Source organism: Gambusia affinis, linkage group LG12, assembly GCF_019740435.1.
Source record: "Gambusia affinis linkage group LG12, SWU_Gaff_1.0, whole genome shotgun sequence".
Taxonomy (NCBI): domain Eukaryota; kingdom Metazoa; phylum Chordata; class Actinopteri; order Cyprinodontiformes; family Poeciliidae; genus Gambusia; species Gambusia affinis.
In genome coordinates, this window is record NC_057879.1 from 11,925,733 (window position 1) to 11,949,966 (window position 24,234).

At 38.5% G+C, this 24,234-nt stretch overlaps 4 protein-coding genes across 19 annotated transcripts in view; 2 read left to right on the forward strand and 2 right to left on the reverse strand.

Annotated features, from left to right (window-relative positions):
* LOC122841002 (myomegalin-like) overlaps positions 1-2,910 on the forward strand; it is a 44,666-nt gene extending 41,756 nt beyond the window's left edge. For all 12 annotated transcript variants that reach the window (XM_044133878.1, XM_044133871.1, XM_044133875.1 and 9 more), the window contains one exon: positions 592-2,910. In XM_044133878.1, coding sequence (XP_043989813.1) covers positions 592-731 — 140 coding nt within the window. In that variant the 3' untranslated portion in view covers positions 732-2,910. The remainder of the gene's footprint in view (positions 1-591) is intronic.
* Positions 2,911-5,244: 2,334 nt separating this feature from the next.
* On the forward strand, positions 5,245-7,713 carry LOC122841005 (LYR motif-containing protein 5A-like). The gene is made up of 3 exons (XM_044133880.1): positions 5,245-5,396; positions 5,502-5,575; positions 6,426-7,713. Exons 2-3 carry the CDS (start codon positions 5,531-5,533, stop codon positions 6,636-6,638), a joined length of 258 nt encoding a protein of 85 aa, XP_043989815.1. The 5' UTR covers positions 5,245-5,396; positions 5,502-5,530; the 3' UTR covers positions 6,639-7,713.
* A 133-nt stretch (positions 7,714-7,846) lies between these two features.
* On the reverse strand, positions 7,847-15,735 carry dnai7 (dynein axonemal intermediate chain 7). The gene is made up of 16 exons (XM_044133879.1): positions 15,718-15,735; positions 14,979-14,996; positions 14,778-14,832; positions 13,688-13,776; positions 13,428-13,532; positions 13,100-13,237; positions 12,722-12,856; positions 12,522-12,625; positions 12,239-12,434; positions 10,985-11,147; positions 10,642-10,835; positions 10,374-10,554; positions 9,895-10,109; positions 9,203-9,361; positions 8,736-8,849; positions 7,847-8,204 (listed from the first exon to the last, which is right to left on the reverse strand). The coding sequence occupies exons 1-16, from the start codon at positions 15,718-15,720 to the stop codon at positions 7,929-7,931; spliced, it is 2,145 nt and encodes a 714-aa protein (XP_043989814.1). The 5' UTR covers positions 15,721-15,735; the 3' UTR covers positions 7,847-7,928.
* Positions 15,736-16,387: 652 nt separating this feature from the next.
* Positions 16,388-23,975, reverse strand: prkab2 (protein kinase, AMP-activated, beta 2 non-catalytic subunit). 5 transcript variants are annotated; one of them, XM_044133882.1, is made up of 9 exons: positions 23,823-23,968; positions 23,221-23,280; positions 22,096-22,275; positions 21,804-21,961; positions 21,546-21,639; positions 19,761-19,875; positions 19,499-19,632; positions 19,312-19,380; positions 16,388-18,456 (listed from the first exon to the last, which is right to left on the reverse strand). In XM_044133882.1, exons 3-9 carry the CDS (start codon positions 22,249-22,251, stop codon positions 18,379-18,381), a joined length of 804 nt encoding a protein of 267 aa, XP_043989817.1. In that variant the 5' UTR covers positions 22,252-22,275; positions 23,221-23,280; positions 23,823-23,968; the 3' UTR covers positions 16,388-18,378. The 5 variants fall into 5 exon arrangements, with proteins under 5 accessions (XP_043989817.1, XP_043989818.1, XP_043989819.1 ...); XM_044133883.1 differs by having other exon boundaries at positions 23,382-23,835; XM_044133884.1 differs by lacking the exon at positions 23,823-23,968 and adding an exon at positions 23,382-23,807 and having other exon boundaries at positions 23,221-23,275.
* Positions 23,976-24,234: the final 259 nt, after the last annotated feature.

Below are 24,234 nucleotides of genomic sequence, written 5' to 3' on the forward strand. Positions count from 1 at the left end.
TCATTTGAAATGAGTAGTTTGACATTTTGGAAGTGACATGTTGTCACTTTGACTCTTCTGGATAAATGAATAGCGCTTTATTAAGTTTGAGGACTTCCAAAGCCCTTTACACTACAATCAGTCATTCACACGCTGATGGTGGTGAGCTACACTCTAGCCACAGTTTCCCTGGAGCAGAGTTACAGAAGTGATGCTGTAATTCCAGTTACACAAGGGAGGCTGTACCACCACCAGCTGGTAAGGGGGTTTGAACTGGCAACCTACCGACTCTTAATAATGCTATCATAAATTTTGTGATAGCAAAATTTATGATAGCATAATAAATGCTTTCCAAACAAGCTTTGCAAAGGGAATTATTGAACATCCAATTTGGGGAACAGTAGCAGCCATTTTAAAATGACTTATACTTGAAAGAAAAAGGTAGAAAAATTATCCAGCATAAAAGTTGTCAAACCTTTTCATTTAGCTCTTAAAAACAATGTAAATATGTTGCTGAAAGTGTCAAACTACTCTTTAATTTTGCACCATTTTCCTGACACTTTTTACAAGCTCTGATCATTGAACATGCTTGGGTTTTCTTGTCATCCCCAGCTGAGGAGCTTGGAGGTGTTGCCAGAGCACGGCCTCCTGATTGCGGTGTCCTGATGAGCAACGGCTGTCCTGGAATCACCGCAGCAGAAGCTACTCGGCGTCTGGCAACAAGGAAGCGCAGCAGCCATTGTCTGCTTTAGACTTCCAAAGCACCAACCTAAGTGCTCCCATGTCTGACCTCTCTGCTTAAACAGACCCCTTCCTTATCACATACTCCTTCCCATTTGACCCCGCCCACTTTTCGCCATCCAGCCACCCCTTGTTTGTCTGGACAATACAGTCAGAGTATAAGCTGTACCCCTATTCATCTCTGTTCTTGTCTTTGAGTGAAACAGTCAGCAGTTTGCTTGCTGTGTGTAAGATCGAGGGGCTGATTGAAAAGTGCTTCTGATGGTTTCAGGGATGTGCGTCCTACAGTCCTGAAGTGTCTGAAGATGCCTTTAGCTCTGGTTCAAGGATTGCACACATTTATTGTGGGTCTCTGATATATTTCAGGTACAGATGCTCATCTGATCTGCACCCACACAGAGCCAGACAGCCTGTAGAGAAAGAGGGTTTGCGCATGTTTAAAATGGCTTTTGAGATGTACTCTGCACACAGACGCATACATGTAAAGTCCCATCAGTTTGTGTGCGGTCGAACGGTTCACTCAAAGACAACTTCATTTCCCCTAAAGCTGCCACTGAAATGCAACTCTCCTCCTTGTGGCTTTTGAATTTTTACAAATGCAATGCAAAGAAAAGTGACATCAACAATCTCTCGTTAGACATGCCGGAGAAATGTACTGTGTACGATGTGTGCTAGTTGTTGTTGTGGAGAAAGCCAATAGCTAAGATTATTTGTTGTTGAGTGATGCTACAGCAAAGTCCCACGCCTCCTTTTTCATGTCCCCAAAGTTTGCAAAATCACAAAAACTGGGAGCTGCGTGTGCCAGAGGAACCAGGCCGTACTCACTCCCCAGGGGGCATCTCGTACGAGCATGTGCAATAACGATGTTTCTTCAGTAACTAAGCTGCACTGGATCATAGCTCAGCGTTTGTCATGGTTTGGACACAACCGGTGTCATGATTGTATTTATTTTTTGAGTGTCGATGCATGACAAAGATTGTGCACATGAAAATCGGAGCACTGGAACTAGTCGCAGCCGATTCTTGCCAAAGTTTTCACTCTGACTTGCCTCGTCCACATGAATGAGAAAACGTATATCAGCCACAATGTTACCAAGCTGTCATGTTTTCCTTTTAAACCATAGAGACGGTAACCGTTAGACTCTTATAGAAACATTTTTTGGACCAGCACTCCAGCAGATTTTTCTGTCAAGCTATTTGTTAATGTCTCTTGATGTTATTTTTAGTATTCCCTGAGCAAATTCTTACAAATGATGGAAACTTTGGCAGGCTGTCTATTATTTATCACCTAAAATGCTAATTTTCTCGTTTGTTTGTTTGTTTGGTTTTTTTTATCTTTTTGCTGTACATGATGCCATTCTGTGCTGTAAATACCAGCTTTGTGTGCATGTGTGGGTATTTGCGTGAAAACATCCAACATTTGCTTTTTTGCAAAGTTGATTATCTGGGTACCTGTGCAATAGCTTGATTATTTTTGATTTATTTTGATGTTAAACATCATTATGATGTTTCTGTTTGCTATTCATCTCCTCCAGTGCACAAAGCGTATGCAGTGTATATTAGAGGATTAAGCCACTTTGAATTAATTGATCAACTGCATAGGCTTACACCTGATAAGTAAGCAAACTATGCCTTCATCATATGTAATACACTGACCATAGTCTCCTATTATAAGGCTCTAATTAATGTTGCTTCGCTTGCCTTTAACCTTAGCCTGAGAGTTTGCTCTCAGTGGTAGAAATGGCCTTGACCAAGCGTCTACTTGATTTCTGCTGAAGTGGGTTTTGTTCATGCTCGAGTTTTCAGGAAAAAAAAAAGACAAAAGTTGCCAAGTATTTCCAAGTTAATGGGAGATGTTTCGAGGAATTTTGTTTTAAAAAGTGTCTTCTGAAATGATTGTAATACACTGAATCAACAGAGCACCTTGTTAGAGCGTGAACAAAGCCTTTTTTTTTTTTGCTATTTGCTAATAAAAAGGGAACCAAACAGTAGATTGTTGTTGGTATTGAATTGCATATGTATATATTGCTATCTGATTGGTGCAGGTAAATCCTGAGTTTATGCTTATTGAAGTAGTTGGCCGATACAGGACACTGTTGAGTCCTGTGTCTGATCAGGTGTGTTGCATTAAGGAAAACGTTCTAGCAGTGATGAATTGTGAGAAGGAATGAATAAAACACTTAAAAACTTCTGTGGTTTTCTCCTCATTACAATGCACCTGTGACACTGATTTTAGTCTGAAAACTAATTTGCATATGTGGTTTCTGACAAGCAGGATCTCATGAACGCAATGACTGGAGAAGCACCAAGAAATTAACTGGTGACCGTAATCTGACTATCTTTTACCTTTGATGTCCTTAACCAGTGCTCCACAAGTTAGAGATTCAAAAGTCCTAGATTTTCTCAACCACAAACACTCCATAGATGACCATTAGCTAGACACCCAAACTTTAACACTTTTTGGTTTGGGCACTGTTACTGAGACTCAAAGTCAGTATCAGAAAGGTAAAGTAAGTGAAGTTCAAAGATGAAGCTATTATTATTATTAGGATTTCTACAACATGTTTAGATATGATTGTTCTGTATTCAGACTGAGAGAGGACTAGACATTCAGCAGATAACAGGAAGGCAAAACGGAGCACAGCAAAGTTTCTCTAATTTTTCTGTTGAATAGGACTGAATGTAGGTCCCAGGGATATAGCACTTTTAGGTACCCTATCCCCACAAGTTTATTTGACACACAATTAAACTGATAGGTACACATTAATTACCTTCCTTGCTCAAGGACCTCCAAGGTTGTGTTAATGTCTATGCATTGGAGGTTCTTGTAGCAAAGGGTTCTCTACAATTAAAATTATCCAATAAACTTGTTGTCTTCCATTGTGGAAAAAAACGAAGCCCTTTACTTCATTGTTCACCACCATTTTATTTACATAACCACCTTCACAACCATTTCTTCTTATGCTTATAGCTTCACCATGTGACAACCAAATACTAACACCTAGTGGCTAAAACTGGTATTGAAGGCTGTATCATTACAAAGCTATTCAACAAAAATATTGATTAGTGTTTTCACATTTTTAAGTGTTTAAGAACAAAAATTACGAGGACACGTCACACGCTGTTAGCACTATAAAACCGAACACTAGGTCAATGCGGAACAGAATAAGTTAATAAGCGTAGGAAGATTTTTAATCAATGTGGAGCCGATATAAACCGACCGCGGAGCTTACTATAGCCTACCTACAAAAAATAAAGTTCCAGTGAGCAATTCGTTGCATTAAAAAATTAGATGACAAAACCTCTTTATAGGCATATTTTTAAAAAATGTAACGCCCACTGTAAATAAAGTAAACCAAGTTTTTTCAAAAGTAATAAATTTTTAATTTGTATCATTCATTTTTACGAGAAAAATAAACAGAAGTTGTACTATTTCAACCGTGGATACATATTATCAATGATTTCAAGCAATCACGTCTATGGACCTTACCAGAGGGGCCGCTTTTCATTGGCTGATGCTCATTCTACGTGGTCACGTGGGTGGCCGTCTCACAAACACTAGCTTCTCGTTAGCTAAGTACAGCATAATAGCAGTTCTGATACAACTTCTACACCTTGAAGCCTGTCTGCTACACAGTCTTATGTTAGCTAAACAGATCAATATGCAACGTGTACTGTATCTGACACACACTAAAGATTTTATTTTAGCAGAAAAGGCTTTGTACTAAACTGTTACTCGTGTTAGCCACTCTAGCACAAAGTACAGCTGGTCAATCAACCATCGCTGTGTTCAGGGAAGCGCTGATTAATAATCCAGAAATAAATATCAAGCCTGGAAACTTGATATCGTAACGGACTGGATGTTATGTTTTTAACGTAATCTTTGCTCGTCTTGCGGGGCGCAGGCGGTTGATACGGTAACAAGTGTGCTTAAACCACAAAGAGAGACAGACTAAAAAGGTGCGAATGGTTTTGAGTTGATCACCTGTTCGGGTTATTTTACCTTTGTTTACATTTGCTGTGGCTCATTACAGCCGCTGTAGTTTCTAAACGTTGGACTAATTACCCTGTTTGTTTATGATTATACGTCATTCATAACAAACATCAAATAGAACAAATAGATTTCATAAAATTTTAACAAACAAATGGCTTCTTTACCGTAACAGAGCTCTTTGGTTCCTCTTATAAGTCTGTAGCTTCTCATATTGAGGTCATCAAACCAAATTTCAGATCTATCGTAACTGACTGACTGACACCTGCTGGCCTCAGGTTTGCAACCAGCTTGTGACTGAGAAACCAGTAACCTCCTCCCAGATGATGACATGAACTTGTTATTTCCTCTGTCCATTATAGTAGCTGATATATTGTGAAAATCCGGTAGAAATGATGCACTAATGGAGTCATGTTTACATAGAAACAATGCGCTACGAGGCTTTGCTTGTGAGACTTGCGGTCACGTGGGTCGGTTGTGGGCGGAGCTTGGTAAGGTCCATGAGGCGAACAAGTAGCCACAAGACCGTACACACCAATACGGTCACGGCAACTGTTGCACATGCGTACTTGCATGTTTTTATTTGCGACACTACGATACGCCACACGGCAGCGAGTAAAACGTGAAGGTGGAAAAGGAGAAAAGAAGATCCGCATTCAAGCTAGTCCGCCTTAAGACGTTTACATGTCAGTATGAATCAGCCGACTTTGAGATTAATATGCTACTTGTCAGTGACTCTAGCTGCTGTTTGTTTCCCCTCACACTTCCATCTTTTCTTTCTTTGATTCCAGAAACGTGATCGGCCACATTTGTTTGTGACATGGCAAACCCTTTAAAGGGTGAAGTTATCAAACTGTACAAAACTGTAAGTTCTGTTCCTTCCTTTCTGGTTGCTGGTGGTAGCCATAGAGATAGTTAGACCTACAAACATGTTTCGTATTTGAATGCCTGACATTTCTTAAGATTTACTTGGAAATTATCTATGAATTTGGTGTTTTGAGATATAAACTTGCCTATATAGTGACTTAGCCTACATTATAATGTGGTGTGTGAAAAATATTCACGTAAAAATGCTTTCCCTTGATAAAAGAATAAACTTAACATAAACCACTAAACAAATAGAAGGCTTTAAGGTAAAACTGGCCAATAAAAGGAAAGAGTCTTTAATAAACTTTTATTTGTGAAAGTGAATGTGAAATCTGCAACACTGATCAAAACCAAGTCAGTTCTCTTTTTTACCAGATCGTATCTTTATTTGTACAGACACGTTACCATGACGCCTTCTTCTACTTCCATTTCATATGTATGTAAAGTAAACGAACTATTTTAAAATTGGTATTATTTTTCTTGAAATTAGGCTAGTGTTCAAAATGAAGTCTCATGTTTGATTTAATTCTATATATTTTCTTTTGAACTGTAATTATGAACTCAATTATTCACTCATAAACTATTTTCTGAAATCTGAGGCCTTAATAAACAGGTGTATGTCCAAGGGGGGAAGTCAAATATCTGTATGCCTTAATGCTAACTGCAGGTCTACACCGCTGGCTTCTTTTGATTGACCTTGTGAGATTGCTGGTATGAGTCATCCACTTTGTCTAGGAGACATGTAGGAGTTCACAGAACTGTAGCTCCATACTTACCTTTGGTTTGGTCAAGACACTAAATGCTCTGAAGTAAAACATCTTATTTGACTTTTTGTTCTGATTTTCCAGCTGCTGTATCTTGGCCGTGAGTACCCAAAAGGAGCAGCTTATTTCAGAGAACGACTAAAGCATGCGTTTATGAAGAACAAAGATGAGACTGACCCTGAGAAAATCAAACAGCTGGTTGCCAGAGGAGACCACGTCATCAAAGAGCTGGAGGCCCTTTATTTCCTCAGAAAATATCGGGCCATGAAGAAGCGCTACTATGACCCCGAGAAATGAGAACAAACTATATTTTTCATACAAAAGAGACATGGAGACGAGGAGAAATAAGCTGCAATGTAATTACTGTTCTCTTCACAATTTTAAATAAACCCTACTAAGTAAATATCCTAATGTTGTCTGCAGAAAACCCCAAAAGTTGGTTTTCAAAAAAAATCTACTTTTTACATGTTTCTTTATTGTTTTTTAGCTAAAGATGTATGTAACTTTAAACTCTGAAAACACAAATGCAGCTTTAGATGATGAAGCCTCTTCTTGACTTAGTACGTCAATCTGTCCTAAATATCTGATCTCTGTCTCCACTGGCCATAAATCTTTTCTCCTGAAGTCGCTCAGGTTGTGCACTAGAACTTGGACTCCAGTTAAGCTTAAGTTTTGGTGCAATCAGGCTTTCTTTATATTTTTTTAACTCACGTTCTTGTTTTTGTCAGAATGTAATTATTAAGACTCAAAGAGCTGTGTGACCTCCGTTATCGGTGCATTGTTAAGCTGAAATGTCTGCCTTTTGTATAATGAAGCGCTTTGAATTGTAATGTAGTTCTGTATTAACACATATTTATATGAATGTGGTCCAGTTGCTTGGAAAGTTAATGTCCTATAGTGTATCAAAGGACTATTCACAGGTAATAAATGTTTTTAATGCTAAAATATTGAACCCATTTCATTTCAATAGCAGCTAAGAGGAAAGCTAAAGGAGCTTGGCGTTTTTACTGATTATCTGTCTCATAATATATGGTCACAACATGGTGACAGTTTTAAAAATGATCTAAAAAACAAAAGTTACATGCAGCATCATCAATTCAGTCTGGATTTGCAGGCACCGGTTCATAACACCAAATGCTGTGAAATTACAATTTTTGTATTATTTTCTAAGTAGTAGTTATTTTAGTAGCTTTGGAGGCTTAATGGTCTTGAATTGAAACATCTGCAATAGTGTGTAAAGATGTTTGTACCCTTTTAATTCATCTGTCAAGTTGCAGCCACGAAGCTATATCTATTTTATTCCAATTTTATATGAAAAACTAAAAAGGCAGTAGAGCAAAATGGAAAAAGTAAATAAAGAAAAGCATGAGACCTTTGTGGAAAAAAAGGATAAACATATTTTCTTCTGTAGGGTGTTGTGGAAAAAAAAAAAAGATAAAATGTGCTACTGGTACTTTCAGTGTCAATACTGTGGAAATTCAACGCACAAACTGTTGAGACTTGCATTTGTCATTATCATAGCTGTATTTAAAGATATTAGCTGAGCCATTGTGAGTCGCAGGTTATTGACCCCTGGTCCATCACAATTTATGAGAAAACCAGGGGTCTAGTAGCAGAAAGCAGGGTTTGCACAGTGTCAATGAAGCAGTAATGGGACTGTCTGACCAAAGCTATCCCATCGGGGCTCATGGTATCCTGCAGAAGGTGGATGAGTGTGGAGTGGAACTCGCTGCCAGCAGCATGGTCTGTGGAAAAGTCTTCACTCTTCTCAGTGATCTCCAGTGTCCTACTTCTCTGTGAACCTATAAAGTAAGTACTCCAAGAGTCTTCAGGTACAAGGCTGATTTTAAGGTGCTCACACCCCTAGCAGAGAAGATGAACACACAGATGAGTACAACAGAACAATTAAGATGTATTACACTGGGTTATGTAGTCTTTCCTTAGTCTTTGTTCAGGTACTCACTACACCACTCAGCTACAGTATTTGCAGAAGTATTCTTGGCTTTTGAACTTTTCCACTATTTGTCACACACCATCTAAATCGCTAAATATATTTGGGGGCATTTCAGGCTCCCAGAAGGTAGTGCCCTAAACTGTGAAGTGCATATATTTATGTACTAATGATGCTTGAAGTGTCTCCACAAGTTGATCCCTGACCCTAACAACACCGAAGTCAATTAAGTGAACCAGACATGTTGCTGGTGATTAATGAAGTGCAGAAGGAAAAGGAACGAGTTTGTGTTAAGGCTGGACAATAATCAGTTACTACTGATTATTCTTTCGTTTTAAATGTCTGAAATACTGCCAACATGGTGGCATGACCTCGATCGATCAATTCATTGGTTGATTTACGTCATCTCTAAAAAAAATTAAAGTTACAGTGAATAAAAATACCTGAAGGACCACATTCTCCTCTCCACATGTGGCGTTCCACTTGCTACGTGAAAAAGCACAAGCTGAGGCAAAGAGGGCCATCTGGTCATAAGCAAACTGTTCTATAAGTGGGTTCTGAAAAAGAGCAGAAAGAAGCAGAATGTTTTCTGACACTGTGAAGAACAAAATGTAATTTACATGTGGCATTAGTGAAGCACCAACAGTTCCTACCCTGTAATCTAGTGTTAGTCTAAAGTTTTTGTGGTATGAATCAAATGCTGTCCATCATTAAAGAGACCTTTAGGCACATTTCCTTTAAATGTAAAAAAAAAAAAAAAAAACGTGGCAAGCTGGAAAACTTCTCCAGTTAACAAGTGGCTCATTTTCAAGAAGTCTAACCCCCATAACCCATATAGCAAACACAAAAGTCAGAGCATTCCTGTATCTTTTTGCAAAATTATCAAATGAAATTGCAAAAGGATGCAGACCTTCTCGCAGACGCTGACGTATTTGTGCGTGTTCTTGTTAACAAAGATGTTGATCCCAGCCTTGAGCATGGCTTTCTGCAGAGCTGGTGCGCTCATCCACTGCCCCACGAGGTGAGACAGGCCGCTCCTCTGCACCAGCCGTAGCATACACTGACTATTCTGTTCATCAAGTTCACAACAAACAAAATGTTAACGTTTTGTTCTTCTAAATAAATTCACTACGTTTTAATTTACATCTTGCCAATAAAGATAGAAACTGGAACAATTTTTGTGAGAAGTATTCTTATAAACCAAAATAAAAGCCATTTAACTCATCTGGAGACATTGGTATGATTGCCTTCTGTAAGGCTAGAAGTCATGTATTTGTATTTTTTATTTTTTGTACTTTTTATTCTTTTATTGTCTTTGTTTTCTTTTTTTTATGTAATCTGGACTCTGAGTCTGTAATAATAAAAATCTATCTATCTATCTATCTATCTATCTATCTATCTATCTATCTATCTATCTATCTATCTATCTATCTATCTATCTATCTATCTATCTATCTATCTATCTATCTATCTATCTATCTATCTATCTATCTATCTATCTATCTATCTATCTATCTATCTATCTATCTATCTATCTATCTATCTATCTATCATCTCTAAATATTCTCTCCAACAGCCGTTGAACAGAAAAAAGGGTCTTGCCTTAATGGTGATGGAGATCTCAATGAGAGCCCCCTTGACAGTAAAAATAGCTGAGTTTTGGCCCAACGGCCGCAGCTCCCAGCCCTGAAAAGGAAAGTTGGCGAAGGTGTTGTGCATCAGTGTAAAGATCTGGAATGATTCCATCTCAAAATAGATTTGGCCTTCTGCCTCCTTGTAGGAGACGTTGGTGATGCCGTCCTTTCGCCAGCGGGCATCTGGGTGTGCAGAAGTCACTATTAGTGGCTTTACAGTACAAAAAGCATTAATTCCTTTGGAACTTTTTCATATTTTGTTCCGTTATATCTTAAAACTTCAGCGTATTTGAGCAGGACTCTGTGCAATAAATCAACACAAAGTATCACTATTGCGAAAAAGGATCTTTTTCCCTGGCATTTTATTATTGCAACATAACGTATGAAAAGGTTCAAGGGGGATGAAAACTACTGTCCAGCGTCTATGCTGGTTTCTGATGCATGTACCTTCAGCATCCCAGCGAGCCACAAGTGGCATTTCCATGAAGATAACCCACTCAGGAAGCACAACGCACACCCCAGCAGGGGAGCACGCCTCATTTTTGGGAGTTTCTGTTGGGTCATCGAAATTTTCCTCATTCTTGGGCTTTTCTGGTGGGTAAGGGAACACCTTCAGCCCATCCACCATCTAGAAGAACAAACCACTGATCTCTCAGGAGCTGCTGAATTCAACCTGAGCTGAGAGCTTTTGACAGAAAAATCCTATTCTAATCACCTGCAGTATCGTGTACCCTTTTCTCCTGATAGGCTGAGGTGGGAGATGAAGGAGATCAAAGTAGAAAACTCCACCCAGGGTTGTGTACTGAACCAGATTTACAACCTCTGGGCCATTCTCTGTCTTTTCGAATTCAGGCTCAGCTGATCTCAAAGTGTTCAGCTGGGCCAAGCTGGGCCAAGATGGATCCTTGGCTGTGGATAAAGAAGATCCTTTTATTTCAAGGTGGAACATTACCTAAGTTTTAAAAAGTAAAGTCAACTTCTGAAGAGAATAAAAAAGATCTAATTTTAAAAATTCTACTTCAAGTTTTGTTTGTTTGTTTGTTTGTTTGTTTCTTTACTTGGACAAACAGATGAAACCAGGCTGGAACTGTGACCACTGAGCACTTCTGTCTGTGTAGGCATTATGCTTTCCTCTGAAGATGACGGGCTGGTGCTTTTTATGGACGGTTCACTGGTTGGACTGTGGGGGGAACTGGGCAGTTCACTGGTGAAATCACCATCCTGCAGTCGGAAAAGGAAAGCAAGGCAATGGGTTTGGGTCATCATCACACAGTAATCTCTTGGAAGAAACATGGCCGTTATTTTGACAAATCAGGAAGAACAGAAATCACACTACAGCATAAAAAGAAAGTGTTTCAGCAATTCAGTGAGTAATATTCAAAACTCTCCCACTCTTCCTACTGTGAGCCATGCAGAGGTTTAATGGGACAAGATCTCAAAGCCGAAAGGTAAACTTTGTGGACAGCTTAATATTTGTAGTCTGCTCTCTAAACTCAATGAAATTAAGACACTATTAACACATTCACACCATCATTTTTTCTCTTTAAACTCAAACTAGTTTGACTGATGTACCTGGTTATAAGTGTTACAGAAACAGTATTTGGTCTCTGGTTTGTACACTGATGATGCTGTTGTTTGTGTGTCCAGTAGGGACATCGCCTCAGTCTCATGTAAATTGTCACAATTGCTCATTTCTGTTGTAGCATTGTTTGAGAGGTCATATCTTACTTTAAATGTGGGGGAAAAAAACAGTATTGATTTGTTTTTCTTTAATGTCCTGGTTGGTGATCAGTAACTCTGATTGAAACTTGAAAATTAACGGCCAGTATTTTAAACAGATTCCTCATGTGAAATATTTGGGCAGGATTGTGGATTCTCATCTAAAATTTGAGACACGTGTTAAAAAAAGTCCTTTCGCGAAACTTCTTGTGGACAATCAGCCATGTGGGATTTCTTGCCTGAGGACACGGAACAGGTTTCAGAGTGGCATGTTTTTAAACTGAGGGTGAAAGAGCATCTTAAAAGGATTCAGGTTTAGAAGCAGTCGTGATCATTTCCTGAAGGTTTTGCTCGCATTCTGCGCTCATATCCCTTGTTTTATCGCTTGATGATGTACTGGATGACTTCTGGTTCATCTGTATCTATATTATCTTATCTCTATGTGGTTTAAAGTCCATCTGGGGACATGCATTGCAACTTAGCTAAGGTTACAAATATTAGTGTTTGGTAAATACTTGTCCCCATTCAAATAAACAATAAACAAAGTTAAAATGAAAATATTGCTGAAGCAGGAGCTGATTTGTTTGACCAACCCGGGTTTCCTCTGGCTCCTGGACGGGCAGTGGAATCTCCTCCACTATCGACTTCAGAGGTGGATGCCTGAGCCTGGACAGTATTGACAGGTGGTCATAGTGGGTGTGGAGGATCCGCACGGCTATGTCGCTCACAGCCAGCTCCTCGGGAAGCTTAAAGCTCAGGCCAGCTTCCTTAAAATCGAACCCTGTAAAGCTAAAAACAGAAAATCCAAACCCAGGAGTGTGTCAGTGCGAGGACAGGGAAAAGATCTGAATATTCCCAACCGATTCACAGACTAACCTTGGATTTTTGAAGAGGTTGGCCCAGAGACACAGTGTCACATTTTTATGTTTGGACACAGTCTGCATGTTCCTTGTGTCAGGGTCAATGTTGTCGCTTGCTCCCTGTGACGAAAATGAAACGGGAGGATTCAGCAAAACGGGCGTCCTCATATGGGGCTCTTCATTTGCTAACATAGATGAGGCTTATTTATATCCTACCTTTAGGAGCTTCTCAGCTATGAAAAGGTGCTTAGCATGGAGAATCTCCTGGACTTCTATGAGAGCATCGTGGTACTTTGGGACCATCACAGGATCTTTGGCCTCATTCAGAAGCTCATCCAACGCTTCAATAAGCTACAAATAGAACCCCTGCTAGTACAGCGCCTTGCAAAAACATCCTCATTCTTGAACAGTTTCACATACTTTCACATTACACCCACAAACCTTTAATGTGCTTTACTGGAATTTTAAATGATTGACAAACAAAGCAGAGCATGATTATGAAAAGAATGGAAAATGATACCTGGTTTTTAATATGCGGTCTCCCTGAGTCAACACTGTAAACACTGTGTTAAAGTGTGTAACATGGATACACACCTTTACTGCTGAGTTGCATAGCTGAAGCTCCTCTCCGATGTCGGAGTCTGAGTAATCCTTCCACAAGGTGACAAATGTGTTGACCGCCCGCTGGTCCTTTGCGTCTGGGACTCCATCGCACAGCATGTATCTCTCCCACTGAACGCAAAGATTGGACAGCAATCGCTATGCTTAACTATCAAGATTGATCACACTTAAATCCCGAATTTAGTCAATATAATTTGCATACTTTATATGCAGAGATGCCTCAAAAAGAACTCAAGCTATGAAGTAAGTCTTTTTTCTATTTTAATATTGAAAAGAATCAGATTGTTATTGTGAACACCACCTCTGCCTTTTCTGCAGCATCAACCTTCCATTTGATTATTGCAGAGTAGTTTTCCTCCAGCAGAAGGCGCAGTTCGGTAAGCTCAAAGTCTCTGTTCTGCTCTGCCTGTCAGCGGAAGTATTACATCATTTTACACTGAGTGCAGAAATCAAAGTTACATGCAGTTGTTCAGAACTAATGTCACCAATCTTATTTGGTGAATTAGGAGTGGAATAGAAACATTGCACCAAAGTTTGGAGTTTATTCTGCAAGGATCTTACCTTTTCCTCTAACCTTTGTATCTCTTCCAGCTTTTTTTGTCTTTCCAGTCTCTCCTGTTCCTCTTTTTGAGCTTGCAGCCGGGCTGCCTCTGAAGACCAACAGGACACCAAACAAATGTAAAAGTCACTTCACCACTGCCAATTAAAAGAAGATACTTACCTACACTATATAATAAGAATTAGAAATTTAATCATTTGAAACCTTTTCCTTGTTTAGGTCAAAACTATTTCTATTTTTTAAATGACTTTTTATTACTAAGCAATCTGGGAAATCCCACATTTTAATCAAACACGGTTTCTGTAGAATTCACCAATTCAAAACTAAGACTTTTAAAAACTATTATGAATTAAGTTTAAGATTGGTATCAGGACATAAATGTACAAAAGAAAACTGCCTATCGCTTGTGCCCTTCAAAATATTTTGAAGTGCAATACTCATAGACGATTGCCCTTTGATAAATACACTTCACAGTCTATTTTATTTATTGGTTTCTGTTGTGTGTGTGGTTTTTATTCCTGTTTTATTTTGGCCATTTAAAATATCTTCCTCTTCTAGTGTTACGTATTCTTCACAAAATTAAAGTTCATTGGTCTTTGAGAATTTCAACTTGCACTATTATGTAATTATATTACTTGAAAACATTCTAAAAAAAAACCACACAGTTTCTCGCAATGATTAATGGGACAATTTATCATCCACCAAGATTTGTTATTATGATAGTCCTAATATAAAACTAGAAAACTACAAGGATTTTGAGGAAGAAATGGTACTAGAGTACTTGTGAGATTTACTATAGATATTGTCACATTATTACGTACTTTGACAGTATGGCAAACACAACAAGCTAAGATATATACCATTATTCATGTATTTAGAATAATAATTTAGGTAATTCTACCTGAACTAAAACAGAAGACAGTGTACGTACATGGCTTCAATTGTATCTATAAGCTGCAAGAAAGTTTATTTATGAGTTGAGGTTTAAAATAAAATGGGGAATGCTTTAGCTACCTTCTTTATACAACAAAATAAAGGTAATAAATAAAGCTACCTTTATTGTAGCTATAAAAGTTATAATATAAGAATTACCTTCTTCCTCTTGCTGCTTCTTTAACTTCTCTGCTTTAGTCATCTTGCCTTTCTTCTAGAAACATCCAAAATGAAAGTGTTTAACATAGAAAGCTAACTGCTTGATTCTATCTAGAGACTGGATAGAATTTAAGAAAGTATAGGGATTAAAGGTATTTATTGTGAGATTAAATGGACTAACTGTGTGCTTCTAGCACATACCTTTTTCTTCTTGGGTGGCTATCATTCGCAAAAAAGAAAGTTACAAAGGGACATGCAAGAAAAAATGAAATCAAGGTTTAACATTAGACATTAGGATTTGAAGAAGACCATTTTTACATTTGAGATTCCAAGGTCCAGAAAACCGAAATAAAGAAAACACAGAGAGATAGACAAAGACTGTATTATCTTCAGATAATACTTCAGTTTAAGAGATCATTTTCATGCCAAGTCTGGAGACACTTTAGAAGATAAAAGATTTTAAACATTAAACAGACAAGTTTGTGTCTAACTTACATAAAAAATTCTTATAACTTTACAAACATTTCCCAATTTTATTGCACCACAACTACAAACTTCCTTGTATCTTAATGCTATTTTATGTAACTTGAGACTACATTGCTACATTAGTACAATTTAAAAAAAAAAGAAAAAAAAGCTCGTAATAGAAAAACTGGACATGTAGTCTCCTGATATCAAGATTCTTTTTTTTTTTTTTTTTTAAATCTGTTAAACTAATAATAAGGAAGTGAATGATCAGCTGTTGTGCTATGGGTTTTCTTTCACCTTCAGAAAAACTTTTGCAGGGTAGTATTTTCATTTAAAAAACAATAGTGAGAAAACAAATTAGGATCTTTTGACCCATCTAAAAATGTGAACTCCACCGGAAGTAATGTAAAACATGTTCTGACAAAAACAATATATTAATCGTTTCCAATAGACAAAACTTGTCAAAACTTACCATTCTGAATGGAAGAGAAAACTCATGTGTACAGGTAACCACAGTAACCGTTGTGCATGCGTAGTTGTATCTTTTTAATTTGCGACATAGCGATACGCTGAGGACAACATTGAAATATCCACAACTTGTCAGCTTGAATACAGTTTTTTTTGTTTTGTTTTTTTGCCACACATCCGCTAACATTGAAATAAATACGATGCTTCTGCTTGAAATGCAAAAAATGTAGATGCGTAGCGGTCGCTAAGACGATGCGTTAACGCAATAGCCATTTTGGTACGGGCACCCTTCTCTAGGAAGCATGGAAATCTGTTGTTGCATCGGGCTTTCTACAAGTTATTTGCAATTAATTTTATTTAGTTTGACGTGTGACATAAAGGCGGGTATACGTTTCAATACTAAGAAAAACATCTGAAAAATAATATATATTGTAGTCAATAATACCAAGACAAATAACAACTGACTTAAAAGGCATCATAATGGATAATATGCCAACATGCAAAATTTACCCGCCTGTTAAAGCAATATGATCTGCCGAAACTATCTGACAACAGAATCCCCTCAAAGCAGCAGAAAAAGTAGAACTTTAATTTGTCTGGTTGACAAGTGTATACAAGAAAGGCATGACAAACAAATAACAAAAACACAAATAAAAAAAGCATCAGAAACTGGATTAGGATCAGTGTCCAATCTTTATTTGCAACATTCACAAAAGGGCTGCAAAAATATTCAAGTTTTGGTTTTAGCTTTAAAACTCTGTGTTCGTGGCACTTCTTGAAACTGCCTCATCCGTTCTATGAGCCTTATAAATGCTTTGGACGCAATGTCGCAGGCAGGCTCAACATTAACAAAATGCTTCCAGCTTGCTATGTGAACACTCACAGGGTTTTAGAGTCCCCTTTTTACTATCTGCACACAATTATAATTCAGCCCAAAGAGCAGCACACCAAATAAAAATAAAAACACTGAAATGTTTTCATGAACACACAAGTGAACAAAATGTACATTTAAAACTATGGCCGCTACTCCTCGTCACAGCCCCGTCAGTTCATGTGGTGATCGCTTCGTGAACGTGTCCTCCCAAGCTGCAGGTATTAAAAAGAGCAACCTGCTGACACGTTTTCTCTACATGCAACAAAAAGACAGCACATTCATGTTTGGTTAACAGACCTATTTAGTAAATCTAACACGAGCATACATGTGATCAGAGAAGCTAAAGAGCAAGAGTGGTGTGCTGCTGCATAGTTACACAATCACATCAACATTTCCTGCTCACAGGATGGTAAATGCTCACAATCTCATCTGCTTGAAGGCAACAACAGAAATTGCACACAGACCATTTCAACAATATTCTCCATCAGTTCACTGAGTTTTCCTGGCTTAGCGACTCAAATCTTTTTCAAAAGTATTCAGACCCCTTGAACTTTTTCTCCATTGGGATTTTGTATCCGAGATCAACACAAAGTGCTGCAACATTCTGAAAGGAAAATTACAAATGCTATTCAAATTTGGTTACCAACTACATTTTGAAGCATGACCCCTTTACTTTGATACCCCTGGATGAAACACTTTACTATCAATTGCTTTGAGAATTGAGCTATTTGGTTAATCTCGGTATGAAGATTTGTTGGAGGAATTTAGTGAAGGGATAAAGTTGTAAAACATTTAAAGCAGAGCTCAGTTACATAACAAAATCCCACGCTTTGAACACCTCACAGAGCTCTGTTCAATCTGTTATCTGATAAATAAAAAATATTACACTCTTAAGCTAAAACATACCAAGGAATGACCATCCAGCTGAACCAACGGTGCCTGAAAGGAGAGCAATAAAAGAGAAAAAGGCTCTTTGTAACTTGGGTGGAGCTCCTGAGACTTGGTGTGGTCTATCACATACATCCCCACCAAAATTCATTAAAGATTGTCGCTGCAGTGAAAGAAAAACTCAAAGAGTCTGAATACTTTTACAACACAGTGTACAGAAACCATTTTGTTAGGCAAACTGAAATCGATTCTTTGTTTTCAGGTCGGTTTAGGAGATACAGTAGACTCCACCGCGAAGTTGATCAAAGCAGAAAGTCGCGCCTCCAGTTCTTTGAGCTGCTTTTATGGCACATTATTGCACTCAGGTTAAAACAGTGGAGAGGGTCTGTCCCTCATTCTGCATGCAGGAATGGGGGGTGGGGGAGTCGGAGAGTGTAGGAGACTGTAACACAGTCAGATAAAGCATGTAAAGGTAACCGTTTAGAAGCTGAAGCCCTTTACTAACATCCCACCACAGATCATTCACAAGTTATCTGCCACACAAAAGTTACAAGATTTTTTTTTTTCCTTTTTTTTTTGCAAACCAAGATGGAAAAACAATCACAACATGTTGCGACTGATTCAGTCTCACGTGTAGTTATTAGGATTTAAAGCCACAGTACGGTAATCTCGCCCTGAAACCCAACACAAACACACTTCTGCTTTTGTACAGAGCACTACTGTAGACAGAAGTGCAGTCTCACCCGGAGCAACCGGTGCTAAAATCGCTTGTAAACGTGTTTCGCTGCAAGCTTCGGCCAAACGCGATAAAAAAAAATTATTTAAAAAAGTCAACAAAAGCGGCTGGAGTCAAACATGCGTCTCTCTTAAAAAGAAAGAACTCTAGGGCACATGAGCAGCAGCTTAGATGGGCTTGTAAAGCAAAGAGGTGACATATTTCTTCTTGTATCTGTGAGTAGCGCTGAGGACCATCACTCCGTCCTGCACACGGGGAGAAAACACATGAAGGGAAAACTGTGTCAGGTTAAAGCCAAGAGGAAACAAGTAACGACTGGAGAATTTTATGCAGCAGCACCCAACGCAAAATGGCACAAAGACACTAATTGTTTTTAAAATGCAAGTCATAAATGGAGTAGAATTCATAGTCCTCTTTTTCACCTTCTGTCACACCGTAACAAAAAACTTTGTTAGGTTTTATTGAGATTTTATCTGATAAACCAAGAAAAACTAGTGTATTATTGAAAAAAATATTATGGTTTTTAACATTTTTGATACGGTTCAATAGGAAAAACATTTCTGGCAAACTTTTTTCTGACATCAATTTTCATTTTTCTTTACATTTTATTCATTTCGAACATGATAGCAGTACAAAATAACACAAATTTGATTTGAATAAATTCTAAAAATTATTCAAAAAATAAAAATGATATACCCAAAATAATTTTTCCACGTTTATTTTTCCACATTCAATGTTTGGAATGGAATGGAGAATAGGTTGCATTTTATTCAGAGCATAAAGTAATATAAGCAGCCATAGCCACTGGCTAAATAAATAAAATATAAAACTGTATATCCACTTGAACATGGTCAATGTTGATGTTTAGACATTTTCAAAAATAAGCGTTGGGTTAGTGTATCACACAAAATCACAATAAAATACATTAAAGCTTTGGGTTTTTAACATGAATATTTTCGCAGGCCACTGTGTTTGATTTAAAACAGTCACACCAGAAAGAGAAACAACAGTTCTGGTTTAATTGAAGCAACACCATCATAGAACATAGCATTGAGTGTAATATTTCATATAATATCAAACTTAGCTGCTAGTAAACCTACCTTTATTGAAAGAGCATAAAGGTGATTAAGCATGACATGGTTGGGTTCAGGCAGCAGGGCAGGATCACACTGAAAGAGACAGAGAAAGAAAGATGACAAAGAAAGTCATTAGTTCAGAAGCTGGAAGGGGTCAGGTAGAGTGTCCAATGTGTGGAGAGGCAAGACTGAGACCACTGAAGACACTGACCGATACATTGGTGTCTTTGTTGAGAATAACTTGAAGCAGGTGAGGAGGGAGGATGGGCGGCGCCTTGAAGTGCTCTTCCGGTCTGAAGATGTACTGTTCCTGGCCGTAGGGTCCTGGAGGGGAGCTGGACAAGTCTGTGAAGATACAACACAAACATTAAAAAAAAGAAAATAAATCAAGAATGCTTACATCTGCTCGTTACCAGTGCTTGAGACAATTAAAATCAGCGTAAGAGGAAGCGACTAACTGAGAGCAGGCTTACCTGAAGTGTCGGAGCACTCCAGAGAGTCGACCTGCAGGGCGTCAAACACCTCAAAGTCCGACTTCTTCACAGTGATCAGGTTGTTGACGGTGCCCAGCTGGCTTGTTACCACTGGCTGCAACGCAGATCGTAAACAATACATTTTTAAGCTACGCCATTTCAAAGCTAAACAGGTTCAGACAGCAGAACGCCAGAGACTCAAAATCAGAAGTGCATGCAAAGCAGCAAGTTCATGTGGTAAACAAATACGCTGTGGTCAGTTTGTAGAGGCTCAGCCAGTAATTAGATTACATACTGTGAGCCCAATGGATCAGTACAGTACAATCAGAATGATGAATACACTTCAGTTATCTGCTACCCCAGTGAGAGAAACATACAAAACCTTAAATACACCTTTTTATTACAACAGCATAATCTACCCTTGGAAATCTTTTAATTGAACTATAAAAAATATTTGTTTAGACCAGATCAGTGCCAAACTAAAGGAAACACCTCCACATCCCAATACAGCAAATATAACTGAGGCATTACTTTAATTTATTATTTAATCCTACGTCAGTCCCAGGGTCTAATTAGTAAATGTTGACTTCCAGTTTCCCTGATATGGCGAGACAAAAGGTCTCTCAGCCCTTCTTCAATATGGGAAAGAAGATAGAACATGCCATTCAAATAGGATCTGTGTTGATTCTCATAATTTGGGGAAAGGCCATGAGAAATTAAGTCACTCGTCTAAATCTGTATACATCTACAGTCAGAGTAATGATTAAAAAGTTTAAAACAACTGGAGCTGTGACAAAAAAAAATAATAAAAAAATCTGAATAAAGACCTAAATTCATCTTGTTATCTACATTCAGGGCATACCAGGAAAAAAAAAATCTGTTCAGCACAAATACAAATGTAGAATTTTCTTTAAACAACTAAGGTTTTAACAGTTTTGTGGGAAGGAAGTAAGAATGAACCTTTTAGCAGAAAAACACCACAAGTGTGTGTGTGGTGGTGTGAAGCAAAGGATCAATTTTATGAATAAAAATCCCCTCGCCCTCACTGCTGGGTAGGATGGAGGACCTGTGATGCTGTGGCTTTTATTATGCCATCTTGTAATAAAATATAAACAAGAATTAATCAACCTGAAAGTCTTTCTAAAATAAGATCACATCCATTTCTGTCATTACTTTCACTATTATTGTATGTTTGACGTATTACAAAGAGTGCTGCCAAACATCCACCTCTCCTCACCACACTAGATACACAACTATGGTGCACACTGTGCTCAGGGTTTAATTTCACATTCCTAATTATCAACACAGAGAGCTTTGTCCTGCTGGATCAGGTGGCAGTGTTAGGCGATAAAACGCGTGGAGGTGACAAAACAGAAAACATTTTCAGACCTCCTGAAAATGTGCTGGAGTCATGATTTAGGCCTCTGTGTTGTTATCTTGTGGATGCAAATGAGTACAAAGAACATTACAAAAACATCCAAAAAGAACAGTCATCTGTTCACCTCATAAAATAAAGAAAATAACGTTAATTCACTCCCTTCCTCACAGCATACAGACAAGTCATTGCAATCGCCTTTAATCTGAAATTACTTCATTCAAGTTCATGGCAGGTAAAAACTATTTCTTTGAACATTTGAAGCTTTGTCTCCCTCTCCCAAGTTCAGATTTCTGATCAGTTTTAAAATGCTAGGTGAGCAACGAGGCCTGATGAAAAACTGAAAACCTGCAGAATAAATGTGCAAGTTTGTGGAAAGGACATGAGCACAAACAGCAATGCTGCTGTACCTCAGAGGGATCATGGAGCCACTGTCCATCTACAAAAAACTTGTACTGGTGCTCTCCTTCAGGCAGGTCCAGAATGGCTACAAAGTCATTGTGGCTTTAAAGACAGAAAAGACAAGGGAAAAATAGGAACATCAGTGCTACGCCAGAGTTTCTCCTTAGGTGAATAAAATCTATAGATGGCACTGATGCCAAATGTCACCCCAAGCTTGATTCCAATAAAACGAAGTGAGACAACTAGAGCTAATTAATCCTATTCACCTCTTATTTAGGGGTATCTTGTTGCTCCAGTTATTGAAGGAACCAGCTATATAGACTTCTTTACCCCCGCCAGCCCAGCGAATAACAGTGGGTCGAGCTTGAGGACCGGTTTTAACCAGGTCATCCAGATCGGGAGTGAATTCTTTGTCTCCTGAAGACTAAAAACAAACACATCTGGATGCTGTGTTGTAGTAAAGAGATAGTTTGAAATCTGAAATGTAAATCATGTATAAGAAAAAACAACAAAAACAAAAAAAATCAAAAGATTCTGAACACATCATTGGGTGTATACCTTTGACTCAGGTCCATGTGTGTTAAAGATGTTGGGGTCGTCTGTGCTATCCACCATCTTGCTGCTGGACTCCTGGTCCTTGTGGCTGCCGCTGCTGTCGGAGCGATGGGCTTTCCCATGACGATCTCCAGACACTCGATCACTCGTGTTACCCATGGTGCCTCACTACTCAGCGTGCCACTGGAGAAGCAAGACTATTTATTTTAGTAGGAAACCGCAGGATTAAATGAAGAAATTAAATGGAGCGCCTGGAAAATTATATCTAAGGTTGAAACGATTAATCAGATTAATTGTGATAAATCAATAAATGAAATAATCAACTAAGTTAGCAATCGATTAATCGCTAACTGGAGTATATGGACTCAAAACCACTCCATTTGCTGCAAAAAACCGCCAAAAACATTCAGAGCAGTAAGTCGTTTTGAATTTCAAATCTTTATATTCAGACGGTTCAAATTCACTAAAGGAATCCTATGTTACAGCATTTTAGACAATAACATGTTTATTTTTTTAGTTACAAAAGAAGAACTGGATTATTTCTTTATTTTCATATTTGAATGCATTTGTAATATTGTTTAATTGGTTAAATAAATCATATTCAGTAATTTTACATATGAAACATAAAACAACAAAGTTGCACTCTCAAGTCAATTTAAATAAATCTAAGCTTGATTCTAAGAAGAATGGGGAAAATGTCAGTCTCCTAATGTGCAAATCTGGTAGAGACCACTAAAGACTTGCAGCTTTAATTACAGTGAAAGGTCGTTCAACAAATTATTAACACTTTGTGCACTTTTACACTTTTTTATTTTCCACTACTTTTGTAGTTATGTGCTGCTTTGGTGTTTGACTCAATAAATCCAAATCAGATCATTCACGTTTGGAATGGTCACCAGCAGTAACAGGAAACTGTAAATAGGAAGTTTTGTAAACTTGCTAAGACGCAATATCAAACTACTAAGGTGTCACGTTCTTTCTTATCTTTGTCAGTAGCCAGTCAGCCCATTGTAAAAGCTTGAAACACAACACTGACAGATAGATAGATACCAAACATGATATCAGACCCGGAGACTGCCAGTTCACAGCCCTGCTGGTATTCTCAAAAGAATGCGATGACAGTAGTACCTGACGAGCAGAGACAGCTTCCCTCAGCGCGCAGGTCGAATCAGTACACTTACAGCTGTGCTTTACGGGCGGAAATAAAGGAAACACAGACACATCTTATGCTTATCAACAGTTGGCAGAATAAAGGCTTAAGGGCTTTGCAGAAAGGTTAAAGGGCTTACAGAGAGTCCAGACAGATAAAGGCGGGTTACCGTGGCTCACAGCCTGTTTGCTGTGTCTGTGAACTTGGACTCGTTTGAGCAGATCCCACAACAAAACAACCGTTTATCTTAAACACACACGATCTCCCACACAGCACCGCCACTCAGACCCCACCGAATGCAAGATCAACAGATTAAATTCTCTGAACTAGATCAAAAAGTTGAAAGAAAGCCTCCCATCTTGGCAGCCGGTGGAGTTTCCCTGCAGGATATTCAGCTGTGCCCTCCCGCCTCCTCAGCTCACTCCGACAGAATATTTTTAGCTGTAGTCAAAGTCAGCTAGCTAACAGTCAGCGACAACACACAGGCAACTTGTTTTATCAGCGCGGACAGAAGCAAACTCAGAGTAATTATGAGAACCAGCTGTCCGCCGGGTAGCAGCAGCAGAGGTCAGACACTCACCGACACCAGCCGCTGCTCCTCGGTACTGCAGGAGGTTTAAGTGCCCCTATTCTGCTCTGGTTAACCCTCCATCCAACACTGCAGCGAAGAGGAGGGGTGCCCCAACTACGGCTAGCGCATAGGACAAAAAGCAGCCTGACGGTTAACCAATCAGGAGCGAGAAAGCATGTTATCGGCGTTATCAACGGAAATGTATTTTAATGCGGAAGTACACAACATCTGACACTTATTATTGGATCTAATAGTAGCAGAATTGATAATTGGTCATAGTTAAAACATGGGGTTTCTGCCTTGGTATATAAAAGGATTAAGTTTGGATTCTGTATGTGAAAGAAAGATGTAAATTTCTATGTAGCTAACATTCTGATTACTGCATAATATCTCCAGTGTTTGAAGCACATTGAAGAACATT